The sequence below is a fragment of the Oryctolagus cuniculus genome, chromosome 9, assembly GCF_051225735.1.
Source record: "Oryctolagus cuniculus isolate XC-2025 breed Fujian yellow rabbit chromosome 9, ASM5122573v1, whole genome shotgun sequence".
NCBI classification, from domain to species: Eukaryota; Metazoa; Chordata; class Mammalia; order Lagomorpha; family Leporidae; genus Oryctolagus; species Oryctolagus cuniculus.
Genome location: NC_142875.1, coordinates 58,838,576 through 58,855,845, shown reverse-complemented (window position 1 = coordinate 58,855,845; position 17,270 = coordinate 58,838,576). Strand labels below are relative to the sequence as shown.

The following is a 17,270-nucleotide window of genomic DNA, read 5'->3' as shown; positions in this document are numbered from 1 at the left end:
CCAAAGCCAGGAGCCAGGAACTCCATCCAGGTCTCCCAAGTGGGCAGCAAGGGCCCAAGCACTCCAGCCATCTTCCATTGCTTTCCTTGGCAAATTAGCAGGGAGCTGGATCAGAAGTGGAACAGCTGGAACTTCAACTGGTACTCATTACATGCTGTACCACAATGCTGGCCCCTTCATTGGTCTTTTAATGAAAAGTTGGGTGGATTAAAGAAGTTTTAGTCTGATGCTTTTTTAAACTAAGAACTTTAAAGTTCTTTTTAATGTTAAGTTATAGTTTCAGGAATTCAGATTCTATCTTCTTCTGTTTTATCATTATCAATACTTATTTAAAAACAACTGCCATCCCTCTCTCCCCTCTATACCACTTCCCCTCCAAATAAAACCAAAAGCTTAAATATACGCATACACACTGGTCATCTGATTCCCAAACTAGTCAGGGAAAAATAAGCACTTAACAATGTTTTTTTTTTTATTTTATTTTATTTTATTTATTTTTTTTATTTTTGACAGGCAGAGTGGACAGTGAGAGAGAGAGAGAGAGAAAGGTCTTCCTTTGCCGTTGGTTCACCCTCCAATGGCCGCCGCTGCAGCCGGCGCACAGCGCTGATCCGATGGCAGGAGCCAGGAGCCAGGTGCTTTTCCTGGTCTCCCATGGGGTGCAGGGCCCAAGCACCTGGGCCATCCTCCACTGCACTCCCTGGCCATAGCAGAGAGCTGGCCTGGAAGAGGGGCAACCGGGACAGAATCCGGCGCCCCGACCGGGACTAGAACCCGGTGTGCCGGCGCCGCAAGGTGGAGGATTAGCCTATTGAGCCACGGCGCTGGCCCTTAACAATGTTTTTTGAAAGACCATAGTTATAAGGAATTAAATCAACAACTGAAGAAACATAATAGACTTTTTGCTTCTTAGCAATTTACAATTTCAATTTTAAATATTATCATTTAGTCATACAAGTATATATTAAATAGGGGTTTAACAATAAGTAATGTAGAACTTTGCAGCCAGCACTAGGAATGAATAAAATCAAGGGGCAGACACTTAACCCAGCAGCTAAGACACCTGCTATGCACATTGGAGTACCTGAGTTTGAGTCCTGATCTGGATCCAGACTTCAGCTTATTGCTAATGTGTACTGTGAAAGGGAATGACTAATTGAATTGAATTAACTAACTAATTGAATTCCTGCCATCCATGTTGGAGACTTGAATTTTATTCCCAGCTCCCAGTTTTGTTTTTTTTTTAAGATTTATTTATTTATTTGAAAGTCAGAGTTACACAGAGAGAAGGAGAGGCAGAGAGAGAGAGAGAGAGAGAGAGAGAGAGAGGTCTTCCTCTTCACTCCCCAATTGGCTGCAACAGCTGGAGCTGTGCCTTTCCAAAGCCAGGAGCCAGGAGCTTCTTCCAGGTCTCCCATGCAGGTGCAGGGGCCCAAGGACTTGGGCTATCTTCTACTGATCTCCAGGGGCCATAGCAGAGAGCTGGATTGGAAGTGGAGCAGCCAAGACTGGAACCGGCACCCATATGGGATGCCAGCACTGCAGATGGAGGCTTTATCTGTTACACCACAGTGCAGGCCCCAGCTCCAAGTTTTAATACCCATCTATTGTATTCATTTGAGAGCGAACCAATAGGTAGGAGCTCTCTGTCTTCTCTCTCTCTCTCTCTCTCTCTCTCTCTTTCTCTCCATGTCTTTCTGCCTTTCCAGTAAATAAGTAGACAGTTTTAAAACACAAAAATATTGAAAGACAGACTATTAATCTTATGAAAAATCAATGAAATTATCCACAGGTTCTACCACTTTTGGTGATTTAAGAGTTTTCATAATTAAAAGGTAATGAAAAAAATATTTCCTGAATAATGGAATCCAAGGTTTTCAAAATCCGCCCACTCCCCTCTACCGCCTAGGGCCGCTCCGGCTGCACTGCACTCGCTCTGAGCTCCGGGCTCCTGCCAAGCTAGCGCCGCCGTCGTCGTCTCCTACCGGCCGCCATCATGATTATCTACCGGGACCTCATCAGCCACGATGAGATGTTCTCCGACATCTACAAGATCCAGGAGATCGCGGGCGGACTGTGCCTGGAGGTGGAGGGGAAGATGGTCAGTAGGACAGAGGGTAACATTGATGATTCGCTCATCGGTGGGAATGCCTCCGCCGAAGGCCCGGAGGGCGAAGGTACCGAAAGCACAGTGATCACTGGTGTTGATATTGTCATGAACCATCACCTGCAGGAAACCAGCTTCACAAAAGAAGCCTACAAGAAGTACATCAAAGATTACATGAAATCAATCAAAGGCAAACTTGAAGAACAGAGACCAGAGAGAGTAAAACCTTTTATGACAGGGGCTGCAGAACAAATCAAGCACATCCTTGCTAATTTCAAAAACTACCAGTTCTATATTGGTGAAAACATGAATCCAGATGGCATGGTTGCTCTGCTGGACTACCGTGAGGATGGTGTAACCCCGTTTATGATTTTCTTTAAGGATGGTTTAGAGATGGAAAAATGTTAACAAAGTTGGCAATTTGGATCTATCACTGCTCATCGTAACTGGCTGCTGCTTGTCATCCACACAACACCAGGATTTACAGGAAGTGGGACTGATGTTATCTTGAGCTCCTCACTTATTTTGACCATGATTTACTTCAAGTGGAGGCATTGTTTTTAAGGCAAAAAACATTGTCATGTAGGTTGTCTAAAAATAAAATGCATTTAAATTCATTTGAGAGAATGCCTATTAGTTTAATGTACATTTAAGCTAAATCCATCCTGTAGTGTGTTCCTGGAGAAGCTAAAGCCTGGTTTGTAGACAACTACTAGAAAGTATAAGATTGTCTTCAGATAACTTCTACAGTGAAAACTGCTGGGACTGGAATATAAACTGAGAATCCAAAGTTAAATTCTGAATTACAGTAAAGGGAAAAACCATGCTCATAGCAGTGCCAACATTTGAAGTGGAGCCTTAACACATTTCATCACCTACAACGGAAGTAGCTAACTCTGGAAGAGATTACCAAAAGAATAAAGAGAGACTGATTGAGTTGAAAGCAAAAAAAAAAAAAAAAAAAAAAAAAAAAGAAGAAGAAATTATTATAATTATTATCAGATAGCATTGATTAAATTTTGTAATCTGAATGCTGATGGGCCTCACCTGCTTTAAGTGGTAATAATAAACCTGTAATTTCTTATTCCCTGTATTACTTCTGCTCTCACTGAAGACCAATTCTTTCCACTGGTTAGCTGGTTGTATGTGCAAATAGTTGGGTGATGTACAAATTATCACGCAGTGTCTTGCTTCATATTGTTCTAATCCAGCAGCTTTGTAAATTGCCCTCAAACTTTTGGAAGGATCAACCCCCTTTGCCCTTACCACCGGTAGATGCAGCAAGGCCAGTCCTCGGAGCACTGCCAAGACCGCCACACAGAACGGAAGAGAATGCTCCTCTTCCTCCCTCCCTGCTACCCCTTGTCACCCCACCACAAAAACTGTCCTGTCAGTGTGAGTTCTTGTGCTTTCTTCTCTGTAGGGTGTCGGATCTGATCCTGAATTCACATCATTTTGTTCTTCTGATTCAATGTGGAATACCGTTGAACTTCCTTCAGTCAATAAATTATAGACTTGAAGCCTTCCCTATGCCTGAGAATGGCCATGAGTTCTGCCTTTTGCACTCAGCTGGGACTTTGTTCTGTAGGTTAATGTAAGGAGTTCAGGTTACTAGGAAAGTCATATGGTATGCTATCTTTAGATGTGTCACATGGCCCTCAAACTGGACTAGGTACACTTGGTCATTCTGGGTAGGAAAACTAATGACCAGTGGCAGCCATGTAATACAGTGTCTACCTGCTTGTCCCTGTTGTCAGAGGTGAAAAAGATTCGTGGTCCATCTTAAAAACTCTGTTCAAAAAAGAAATTGTGTCTAAAAGATTTGTTTACAGTTACTGTACACATTTTAAATAGTTCCTGAAAACCCATGTCTTCTACCTCTTAAAATAAAGATCAATAGATTCAATTTTGGATGTATACCTGGAAAACAAGAAATAGCTCTGAGGTGAGTGAGGGTCATTTTCCATTTCATGCATTTAACTGTTCCTGTCACAGTCCTGTCAGATTTTCTACAGAACACAAGAGAGCATTTTCAAGTTCTGTGCCCCATGGACTCATATACATTAGCCAGTGATGATGGGGCCTGGTGGTATCTTGGCAGATTTCCAGAGCAAAAGATGTTGGTAAATGTGGATATCTAATTGGGTACAGCTAGTAGAAATGAAAAATAATTCTCCATCTTAAATAAACTTCTTTATATATGTCTCAGAATTCTGAAATTCTTTGTATTCATCCTATTATTTTCTTTCTTGAGTAATAATCACATTGATTTATCTTATCAAAAGAATTTCCATTTGGAAGAGTGCCAGGGGATTTAATGAATATAATTTGTTCTTAATGTCTTTTCTAATTGCTGTTTTTTCCCTAATATTCTATCGCATGTTCAAAGAAATTAAAAGGTGGTTTTTCATTTTCATACCTATTCTTTAATTGTAAAGTTTTTCATGGCAAACAAAAATATTCAAGGCCTGTAAAATTTTTAGAAGAAACACAAACAAGAGGATTGATTAGCTTACCAAAGAAGGATCAGGACAGTTAAATTGTAGCATGAATAAGAAGTAAAAGAACTAAATTATGTCTGTTGTTGATATGACTAGTTTATTAGCAACTAATATATTGTTTGTACTCAATAAATGTTAAAATGACATTTAATGGACCATGCTTTTATGAAATAACAAAGAAAAAAAGACAAATTCTCTCCAACTATTTTACCCAATCTTGAGTAAAAAGTCTAGGTGCATTTACAGAACAAATATTTAGTCCATAAAGGAAATTGAGGGAAAAATTTAAATCAACTTTTCTTCCAAGTTAAATATAAAAAGGTAGTTCAAACTTAATTTGGACTTCTTTGTGTATCAAAATAAATCTATTTTTCCTCTCAAAATTATCCTCAAATTTCACGGACACTGATAGCTTTGCTGTTATTTTTATGGAAAATTTTTCAACATCCTTATTCATTAAAAAATTCTCTAAAAATTTGAGATGTATAATCAAAGATAGATCATAGTTTTGTTATCTACAAGCAGCTGGGTAGCTGTATATCACAATTGTGGGCAACTTTTGATCTTTTTTCTTTTAATATAAATGTCCAGCTTCCCTTCCGCCCCATTAAAGTCTTAATTAGAATTTATGAGGTTCTGGCACAGGAATTTGTATTTCTGATTTACCAAGAGCCATTTTACATTCTTTATCATTTGTGACTATGTTTCTTTTTTAAGAGTTACCATTTATTTAAAAGGGAAAGTTACAGAGAGAGAGAGAGAGAGAGAGAGAGAATCTTCTATCTGCTGGTTCTCCCCCCAGATGATAGCAATAGTTAAAGCTGGACTGGTCTGAAACCAAGAACCAGGAGCTTCTTCCAGGTCTCCCACATGGGTGCAGAGGCCCAAGCATTTGGATCATCTTCAGCTGCTTTCCTAGGCACACCAGCAGGGAGCTGGGTAGTAAGTTAAGTAGTCAGGACATGAACTGGCACCCATATGGAGTGTTGGCATTGCAGACGGTGGCTCTACTTGCCAAGCCACAACACTATCCCCTGTGATTACTTTTTAAGTGTTCAATAAATAAATATTTCATAATTGCTAGAAAGTTAAAATACAACAAGAAAAAATACTAATATGATCTATTTTTAAATAAAGCAGCTCTTCATTTTGCATTCTTTTAAGAAATGATAAGCATCTTTCTAGAAATTAATGCTTTGAATTTGATATGTCTTAGCTTTCCTTCCACATGCAGGCAGTCCCTTGTTCCTATTGATTCTATTTTCCTAGTGTCTTCCAGATTAATCATTTCCTTTCTGTTTTGTGCTACTGCTGCCCTGACCTGGCCATCTTTATGGCTTTGATCTAAATCCTTAGTTGATTTCCAATTTCAGATGTGAAAATCTATACACTTTGCTTGGTAAGAGTTCTTAAAAATTTAGGCCTATTGCTGCTCATTAGCTGAGTTTTCTACTATTCATATCACCCAACTTGCCACACTATCTTATTTTCTTGTTTTGGCTTTTGTCTTATTTTGTCTAGCCTCTGCATGTGGATATCACAAGAGATGTTCATGAAGATTATGGGGGAAAATGTAATAGAAGAGTTATAGAAGGCAGGTTATCTAGGAAGAGTAGAATTTTTTCAGAGCGAAGGAGAGAGCAAAGCATTTCACTGCAAAGGTTCTGCATCATTTCATCATTTCCATTTCACCAACTCATCACAGTTTGAATCAAATATATACTATTTTTGCATTATGCATTATACATAATAATATTAGGTGTATGCAATCTTTAAGATATTGCCAACACTAAAACAGAATATATTTGGCAAATACAATTGCAGAAATCAATAAGGCTCAACTGTGACTTTGCCATTGGATATGGAAGCTTCTTCTACAAGATTAAACTTTGTTATATTTCTGAGAACTACAATAATCTTTTCAGATACGGTGTGGTATTCTTAGCTTTTTTTCCTAATCCTGACCCCTCACTAAATGTAGTTCTTACTGCCTCATTGTGTCAGCAAATTTCTTTACAGCAAAACTAAAAAATAATGCATGGCGCAAGTATTCAACATAGAAAAACCATATCTGTACAGAGGGTGAACATTTTTGAAAAATGTAAAGAGAATACTATATGGTGTCAGCTTATCACCTCTTCATTTTAGATGAGAGCTACACAGGTGTAATCAATGACTTTTCTTACCTTTCTTTAAAATATTCTATTTTGTTACATGAAATATTTTCCTCATTCTTTCTCTCTGGGTCTGTAGTCAACATCTAGAGCTTAGCGTCATATTCTCTGTGGTGATGCTCTGAGGAAGATGGTAACACTGTTCTCTATTATTTAATTATATAAAATAAATATAAACGGGTCTTGACTACTTATCCAGGATAATCTTTCATTGTCTCTCATCCTATCTTATTTCCACCGTGGGTGACCAAATCAGCACAGTTTTTCCAAGAATGAGGGATTTCACAGGTCAGTCCTCAGTAAAACAGCAATGCTGAGCACTCGCCTTTCAGCCTACCTGTGTTTTCCACAGTACTGCTGTTATTTGGTCAGTGCTGGAAAGGTGAAGTAGCTTTTCTTCATCCATCTTAGTCCTTCTATTCCTTGGAAACATGGCTCATGCAGGTACTCCAGAAACTTGTCTCAGAGTTCCCAAATCTTTTGCCAAGAAAAGATCCTTTCTATGTACTCTCAAGCTATGAATGCTACGTTTCTGTCTCCCACTTCTAGACTTGCTGGTCTGTTCTGTATTAATGAAAACTCAGGAGTTCAAGAGATGTAGCTTATTGGAATAAAGGAAAGAAGTTCCATCTTTGTTGGAAAAATAGTCCTTTTGTTCTCCATTCTTTCTAGCAGTCAGTTGTAATAGCTACCATGTACACGGAGTGTTCCAGGCACTTTTCAACATGATTTCATTTATTTACTTGATATCTCATATGATATCCCTTATTATTATAATTATTGGTCATTATCCCAATTATGTGATGTGGAAATTAAGCTGATGGAAAGCAGAATTGCTTATCCAAATTCAGAATGTTCATACATAAAAGAACATAGAAAAGGACTTTCTTTTTAAAATATTTATTTATTTATTTGAAAGTTAGAGTTACAGTGAGGCAGAGGCAGAGAGAGAGGTCTTCTATCCACTGGTTCACTCCCTAGACGGTCGCAAAGGCCAGAGCTGTGCTGATCCGAAGCCAGGAGCCAGGAGTTTCTTCTGGGTGTCCCAAGCAGGTGCAGGGGCCATCTTCTACTGCTTTCCCAGCCATAGCAGATAGGATAGATAGAGCTAGATAGGAAGTGGAGAAGCCGTGACTCGAACTGGTGCCCATATGGGATGCAGTGACTTTACCTGCTGTGCCACAGCACTGGCCCTGGACTTTATTTCCAAAGACTTCACTACAAACCTTTGTGGATCAGTGTGTTTATTGAGCAAATCAAAATGATTCAGTTTTCAGAAAGCAAATATGGTTTTTATACTATATAATATGGAACGCCTCCAGATTAGTTTCTTATTCATCATGTAATTGTTTTTTCTTTAGCAATTTAAAGTTTAACCACCAAACACTGAAAAATGTTTACATTATGCCACACCATTAATACTTTGCATATGAACATATTTATAGCTTCCCGACATAACTAGATGGGAAGAAATGCATGTAAATTAATTCTTAAAGTTTAAATTCTTAAAGTTTAAACAAGAATCTTTGTTGTACAGATTTAACTTATTTCTGATCATCTAAAGCAACCAAACAGAAAATTGAAAAAGCACAACCCTCTCAGTGACAATATCCTGTGGGATTCTTAGGATATGTGGCTTAGAGTGAAGGGAGCCATATAAATACAAATTGTAGTAGATCTTAGCACCACTTATTGAAACAATCCTGGCCAAAAGAACAACTACTATAGATCCATATCTGCACTTTATATACTTTTTATATTTCCATTACCAAAAATGTCCTTAAAAGAACCATGCTGTTATTTTTGAGAGAAGCCATGCATAGGAAATATATTATGACACTATAGCAGAGCATGAGACATTCTTAATAACGTCACAGACAAGAATACATACAAAATACTAGTCATGGAACATTATTAAGGCATTATAATAACAAAACATTAGTAATCCTAGGCTCACTCTTAAAATCATAAAAGATTTGACAAATTATTTCAAAATTTTCCTCTACCAGTTACATCATGATAATAATACTAGTAGGGAACAGTCATTTCTAAAAAATTATATTTATGTTTTTAAAAAATTATTTTTAACAGATTCATTATGATTTGTAGATGCAATTTTAAGAACATGCTATTCCCTTCTTCTCTCCCTGTCTCCCACTCTCCTTCCTTCTTCCTTTTTTCTTTCTTTTTTTTTTAGTTTTTGAGATAATGTATTTTAACTTCACATTACAGTAAAAAGGCTTACTATTTCACCAAGTGAGAAGTTTAACAAGTAAAAAGCAAAAAGACCCTAGTTTAGTGGGAATACAGACAATAGCCATAAACAGCAATTGAATGGAAAAAAAATGACCATTTCATCCACGTACAGTAAATTTTAAATCATCAGTACTATAGTAATATAACATCTTAACCATTGCCTTGATAAAGGTATAATAGCAGTTTTATGAAACTATATTTGAAGCAATACTGATGGGAAACAATACTATAAATAACATCAGTTCATAATATATTTTGTCATTAAATGCATTTTGTAAAAGAAACACAGTTTTAAAAACTTATTTAAAAAATATGAACCTTAAGTATATTCAGGATTTTCTGCTAATCTGCTTGATGTGAGAACGCGGGACATCTGTGGCCTATTTCCTGCTGGGATACTCCACCTAACTGGGATGTTCAATGGAGCTTTACTTCTCAGCAGCCTAGCACTCTGAGCCTGTGTGTCTCCTAAAAAGGGATCTACATTCTCTGACATTAAAATATTGCAAAAGAAATAAAATAAAAAGTATTGTAAAATCGAGATTTCCTAAAAATGCAACATGAAGTAGAAAAAATTGCTGATTTTAACTAAATGCATTCAAGATTTTTTTTTGGAGTATCAATATGTTTGCCATAAACATTATTTACATTGACAGCCACTATATACTTAGGGCTGTACCAATTAATAGAATATGTATTCCATCACTAATGGCTTCTTTGTTTTATGATTTTCTATTATAACAACATATATGATAGCATTAACTTTATCTAAAGATGTTTTGAGGGTTTCACTGCATTCCTTGGGAAGGCTTAGGGCTCCCTGGAGTCAAAGTGCTTGGGCCTTATAAACCCATTGTTTTCTATTACATAATTTAGCATGGGTGAATGATGTGTTCTTCGGAAGTCCTAAATGCATATTTTTGTTTAAATTGTTCTCGTATTGTGCCTTACTTCAACTGCTTCTGCATTTGTCATTTCATCAATCATATTTATTAAGATTTCCTACCCTTAAAATATTTTCCAGTTGATCTCAAATTGCTTTAATTTCAATCTTGACTTTTTGGACCATTTCAGGTAAAAATTAATACATCTTGATTAACTAGTCATTAAAGCAAAATGAGAAAACAATTATTAAGAGGACTGGGCTGGATTACTTTTTGAAGGCTTCTATTTTCCTTGTTTATTTATCTTTGTCCTTGCAGCTCAGTCTTTAGAAAGGGGCTCTTCTTTATTTTTGAAAAAATAATTGCATTGCACACAAAGGATCTAGGAGTTGGGATTTGTAATATTATTTACAGTTCTAATTTTGATTTGTAGGTGTTTATGTGACCTATAGTTTGTTTATTTACATATTAAACATGTTGAATAAAATCATTGTAGGTTAGGTCTTACTTACACGATCTTTATCATCACTCAGCTTGAACAATATAAATATGGTTCTTTGCTGTTTTTTCTGGTTACATTTTTCTTTGTCGTTACAATTCTATATATAATAGATATAAATACACTTTTCACATTTGTGTAAAATGTAAAAAACAGACAAAAAAAAGCAGGCATCTAGTAGGTTTAAAATGTCCAGATGTTAGGTCTCTTGCAGACAAGCAGCCTAATTAAATTTCTCTATTTCACTGAGATGTTTTTCATTGTTTTGACAAAGTGTTGTAAAAATGCACGTCATTTGTAGTATCAAGAGATTTGAAAATTCTCATTAACTTATTTTTGAAGAATATGACTCTGGGTCCATAAAATTCTGTCTGGAGGTATCTAATAAGGTTAAAGAAAGTGCATTGGTCAATTAAGATAATGATGAATATGTTCTTAAATGAGTCAATCTCTCTTCCTTAATTATTGAATGTGTAAAATACAGATAATCATGTCCACCTTAAAGATTTTTGTGAAAACTTATTACTGACAATATTTGCAAAAGTACTTGATATAAAATATATTAACAAGTTCCCCATAAGTGGTTATTAAATATAAACCAGTGTGCATTTTAGCAGGAAGTTGGAATCAAGAATTATTTCATCAGCTATCAAAATGGAAAAATAATTACTAACAGTGCTGCTGCATGTCCCTTGTTTAGCTTATATCTGTTTTCTTTTTTTCTTCATATTTTCCCAGGCTTTATATGAGGATCAAATGGCATAATCTTTACAAAAGTATTGAATAAAAAAGAAAATCCTATCTAAATGAAAAAGTTGAGACATAACTCATGTACCCATATATTATTGTTTAGAGTCTTGCTTTTAGATTTCTTTGCTTTGCCTATTCTTTTATTTCCAGTCTTGACACAGCTTTATGAGTAGGCAGTTGAATATAGGCTATTTAATTGGAGATACGCTAGATAGGATGTGGTAACCAAAAGTATTTGTAATATCCCTTACTTTCAAACAGCAAACTTAGGAAATCTTTGTTTAACTATTATACAGTCTATAATTATTAACGTGAAAAATAATATTAGATTGGTAATGGTTTAGGCATTCATGTTTTAGGGTTAATACCTAACTGTAGATTTTTTAAGAGCAAGTTAAGAATGTTGATCTGGGGTCAGCGCCATGGCTCACTTAGTTAATCCTCCGCCTGTGGTGCTGGCATCCCATATGGGTGCCGGGTTCTAGACTCGGTTGCTCTACTTCCAGTCCAGCTCTCCTCTGTGGCCTGGGAGGGCAGTGGAGGATGGCCCAAGTGCTTGGGCCCCTGCACCCACATGGGAGACCACGAAGAAAACCTGGCTCCTGGCTTCGGATAGGTGCAGCACTGGCCGTGGTGGTCATTTGGGGAGTGAACCAATGGAAAGAAGACCTTTCTCTCTGTCTCTCTCTCTCACTGTCTGTAACTCTACCTGTCAAATAAATATAAATATATATATATATATATATAAAGATTGTTTTTCTTTCTGATCTTGTAAAACTTGCATTAATGGCTGCACTATATTTATTCCCACTATAGGTGCTTCAAAAAATAAGAATATTGATCTGGGTACAATTTAAGAGGCAGAGGAAAGAAAGAGCACATAGAATAAAGTAGGAAGCCCCCAAGGATAAATTTAATCATCTTGAAATATGAAACAAAAAGTGATTTTCTTATAATATACCTGCATTTGGTCTTCAGTTGAAAACTGTATTTGGTAACAAAATTTTTTTAAAAAATTATTTGCTAATAACTGAAAGTTGTTTGGAGAAATTTCATTTTTAAATAAATTTTCATATAGTGGTTCCACTATAAAAGAGTTATCAATATTCTTAAGTTTGTGAAAAGCTATCCATGTTTATACTTTAAAATTTTTATTTATTAAATTTGAAAGGCAGAGACACAGATAGATAGACCAACAGACACAGAGAGGGAGGGAGATCACTCATTTACTGGTTCACTCTCTAAAATTCCACAACAGTAAGGACCAGGCCAAGCCAAAGCCAAGAACAGGAACTCCATTCATTCTCCCACATACGTGGCAGGGACTCGAGTACCTGAACTATCATTACCATCATTCCAGGGTACACATTAGCAGGAAGCTGTAATCGATACTGAGCCAGGCTTGAACAGAGGCACTCAAATATGGACTGTGGATGTTCCAGGTAGCAGCCTAACCGCTGTGCTGAACATCTGAACCCACATTTACACTTTTAAAAAATCTGTCTGGCCTATGTGTTTATATCCACTCTGTTTGGATGTATGATGTTTTTTGAAGCTGGATGTGTTCTACTTAGTAACAGACTTGTTATTCTGGGATGATATAGCTCTGACTCTGTCCTAATTTACTGATACATGCCATGAGATTTCTGCTTTCTGAACCATAATGGAATAAACTAAAGGCAACTTTAGTGACTACTATGAGAATAGTCATCCTAATATTTTTTCAGAATTGTCCAAGACTCCTTAGATTGCTGGTCTGGGCTCATGTCAAGTGACATTCATTCTGTTGCACTGTGCACCAGGTTAGGACTTAGGGAACCCACCTTGCTATTTGTTCTAACACTATTTTTTACAATTTTTTAGAAAACTTTTATTTAATAAATATAAATTTCAGAAGTACAACTTTTGGATTATAGTGGTTTATATTCCATCTGACCCCACCGCCGAGCAAGTCATTTTCTCTCTTCTGGTCTCAGTTATACCACAATTTGACTAAACTCCTTAGCAGGAATTCACCATGAAAACATATTTCGGAAAAAAAAGTCACTAGATGAAACGTGATATTATTACTCTTATTAGTATTAAGATTTATTTATCTTGCTTTTTCTTGTCATTTAGAGTGCTTGGCTTATTGACATTGCTCATTTACCTACCAGCTTGCTTTCTCTTCTACTGCGCAGATGCTGGAAGCTTCCCTTAACGCGACTCTCAGGGACCTCTGTATAACTCATCCTTCCAAGTCTAAAACAGAATTTGTGAACGTTCTTAGTTCACATTGTTTTGTCTTGGAAGAGTAGAACAGAATGTTTATTCACAGCAAATTGCTCTGTGTACAATATCTAATACTTAGACCAAGCATTGTTCAACCAAGAATGGTGAGATGCACCTGCAAGGCCTGAGGTCTTTAGTACTTATCTAGATAAGGCTGCTACTCCAATTGATCCATTTATGGATATGAGACTGAGTGTGACAACTACTTGCTGAGCTTCTAGGAGGTCTGTAGTGACACCCATTGACCCAAATGTAATCCCTTGTATTTATTTGCCCTTTTCTGAGACTCCTGCAGCTCTGAAGTGCCATCTCAAAGAAGGTTGGTAATCTGATGACACTGATTTTATTTTATTTATTTATTTATTTTTTGACACTGAAGAATTAGCAATTCCCAACTTGACTCTCACTGGGATTAAACATGACAATAGGTCTTATCTGATTTCATCATCATTTAAAAAATCATCTATTATTTTTCACTTTATGTTTCTGTGTGGTAGCAAACTGTTGAAATCTTTACTTAATGTATGCTAAACTGATCTTCTGTATATAAAGAGAATCGAAAATGAATCCTCATGTGAATGGAAGGGGAGAGGGAGTGGGAAAGGGGAGGGTTGTGGGTGGGAGGGACGTTATGAGGGGGAAGCCATTGTAATCCATAAGCCGTACTTTGGAAATTTATATTCATTAAATAAAAGTTAAAAAAAAAAATCTCATTAGATTTTTCCCAAATGGTGCCTACAACAGATTTTTTCAGCAGTCTGAGATTGATATTCACATTTGTGAATTTGAAGACTGAGATTTTATTGCATTCAAATGATAAAGACTGGGGCTGGCGCCATAGCTCAGTAGGTTAATCCTCCACCTGCGGAGCCGACATCCCATATGGGTACCGGTTCTGGTCCCGGCTGCTCCTCTTCCAGTCCAGCTCTCTGCTGCAGCTGGGAAGGCATTGGAGGATGACCCAGGTCCTTGGGCCCCTGTACCCCCCTGGGAGACCCTGAAGAAGCACCTGGCTCCTGGCTTCGGATTGGCGCAGCTCTGGCGGTTTTGGCCATTTTGGGGGTGAACCAACGGAAGGAAGACCTTTCTCTCTGAGTCTCCCTCTCACTGTCTGTAACTCTACCTCTCAAACAAATAAAAGCTTTAAAAAAAAAACAATAAAGACTAAGATACGAATATCTTTATTTAGACTAAAAGTATACTTCTGAAATTTTATTTAGATTCAATTCTTATTAATAATTAACTCCCCTTTAATAAAGATTGAATCTTTTTGTTATAGATCTCACAAAGGGAAAATTTTTATTTAATAAATGTTTAACCCTTAAAATAATTATATTTTACAATAGAAAGTAAATTCCTAACAAGTACCTTAATGTTTCCATACACAAATGATTTCCTGTTATACAGGCTGTCTTTCCTTTTGGTATGGATCTGTAACCTGGATAGTGGGGTGGTGCTAAGACTTTCATCCTTTCACCATTTTAAAATTTTTTGACAAATCATCCCTTGAACATGTTTATGATATTTGAGAAATCCCTTACATTATTAGATAGGATCCACATTCTTTTATGGAACGTGAAAATGCCAGATACAGTCATCTGGAGGAGGACTGGGGAGATTGGTTCCAGGACCTTTCATGGACACTAGAATTTGCTGACTTGGAAGTCTGCTATGTAAAGTGGCACAGTATTTGCATATAACCCATGCACATCAACCTGAATATGGTAAATCACCTCTAGCTTTATAATACATAAAACATATAAATCTGCCAATAGTTATTTTATGTATAATTTATAGAGTAATGCCAACAAAAAAGTCTGGACATATTCAGCATACACTCTTTTCCCTCTGAATACTTTTTGACCCACAGTTGATTGAATCCTCCTGTGAAAAATTAATAGATATAAAAAACTGGCTGTATTCATTTTCCTGGTCTACCATGCAGCTAGAATATGCAGCTGTGATTCATTTCTTTTATATTAGATACATCCACTCCAGTTTGGGTTGGTTAGTAGCGACACAAAGAAATGAGCACTGAATATTTATTTGGGTGAGGTAGCAGTTACTGTACCCAATACCCCTGTTCATTGGTGACATTAACTCTAAAGGTAGCTTCCTGTGTCCAGTACTGGCAGAATCAGCAGGAACCTGTAGCCTCTGGCCACTAGCTCTGGCAGGATTTTTTTCCCAGGACTACATTTGTTTTGATTTAGTTAGCTGTTCTTAACTGGGTGTTTGGTAAGACATTTTGCAAAATGAAAAACTACCTAATGTCTTAAAAATAGTATCCTTTTATGTATAAATTATATATCCTTGGTTTCTTTTTCTGAAAACTAAGATATTTAGTCTTAAATACATATGACTTTTTCAAGGTTCTACTAAGTCTACTGTCTATAAAGGTTTCACACTGTCATGATATGCTCTATTGATTGTGGTTAAATTTACTTTCACTCAATAGTTCTTAGTAGCTTAAATTCTCTTTATCCTCCTCATCCTAGCTGCTCTTCACATGAGGGAGGATTTTAAAATGTCTAAATTTTAACTCTTCTGTTCTTTTTTTTTATGGTGGCAGAGAAGGTCAACCATTGAAATCCCATTTTACCAACGTTTGTGCACACAACCACAATACCCAGCTTCCTTTGCCATTATATGTGGGAAGTTAGAAAATTGTTTTCAAGTAAATTTGTAAATATTCAATGACATGTGAATGGATGTGGTTAAAAAAGTCTCCCAAGTGAGCTTCCCTGCATGTTGTATGATGTTTCTGTTGACCTTCCAATGTTAACCCTGGCACCTTTTATTACAGATTGCAAAATGATCCTCAACCCTCTTCCTTGGTCCTAGCCTTACCCACAGCTCAACTGGATTTTAGTCAAGCGGCATTCTCCTACACAATAGGATATGAGCAGCTTAAACCCCAAATTGTCCTTTTTAAAAATTTTTTTTATTAATTTTTTGACAGGCAGAGTTACAGAGAGAGAGAGAGAGACGGAGAGAAAGGTCATCTTTTTCCATTGGTTCACCCCCCAAATGGCCGCTAAGGCCAACGTGCTGCGCCTATCCGAAGCCAGGAGCCAAGTGCTTCTCCTGGTCTCCCATGGGGTGCAGGGCCCAAGCACTTGGGCCACCTCCACTGCCCTCCTGGGCCACAGCAGAGAGCTGGACTGGAAGAGGGGCAACCGGGACAGAATCCAGCGCCCCGACCGGGATTAGAATCCAGGGTGCGGGCGCTGCAGGCGGATGATTAACCAAGTGAGCCGCAGTGCCAGATTGTCCTTTAAAGAGCTTCCTTGTGCTTTTTAAACTCCTCTATTTTATTGAGTATACATACCTAGATTTTGAAATAAACTCACCCACTCTAGACTAATATAGGAGGAAGAAATAAGCTGCTGTATTAACCTAGAGCAATATTTGGATTATACGCTGCTGGAGCCCTCCCTTTACTCACATGCCTATTGTAAGAAAAAGGGTGCAGATTCCTGCTGCCTCACACAGGGCACCAAAATGTAGGAAAACAGGCTCAGAACAGAGAGGAGACAGAATGTGAACTCACAGCCAGACTGAATTTATTCAGAGAAAATAAACTCACAGATGTCAACCAACTGCCATCATACTCACAGACCAAACACGTGGCAGAGGCCCAGACCCCAGCAGGCTAGCCCTTTTATTTCTTAGGTGGGCTGATGGTGGAAGTGGGGGCCAGTAGGCAGAGGTGAGCTTCTTCATACTGGTTCCTCAGCTTTGTTCCACTGGCTTCCAAACCTGGGGGAAAATGCAGGGGATGGATGGAGCACAGTACAGAGTGTGAGATGAAACTGATCTCTTGAA

At 37.3% G+C, this 17,270-nt stretch overlaps 1 protein-coding gene across 1 annotated transcript; it reads left to right on the top strand.

Moving 5' to 3' along the window:
- Positions 1–1,897: 1,897 nt before the first annotated feature.
- LOC138843785 (translationally-controlled tumor protein-like) lies at positions 1,898–3,090 on the top strand. Its single transcript, XM_089303631.1, has one exon. The coding sequence runs from the start codon at positions 1,997–1,999 to the stop codon at positions 2,513–2,515; it is 519 nt and encodes a 172-aa protein (XP_089159757.1). The 5' UTR covers positions 1,898–1,996; the 3' UTR covers positions 2,516–3,090.
- The last annotated feature ends 14,180 nt before the right edge of the window (positions 3,091–17,270 follow it).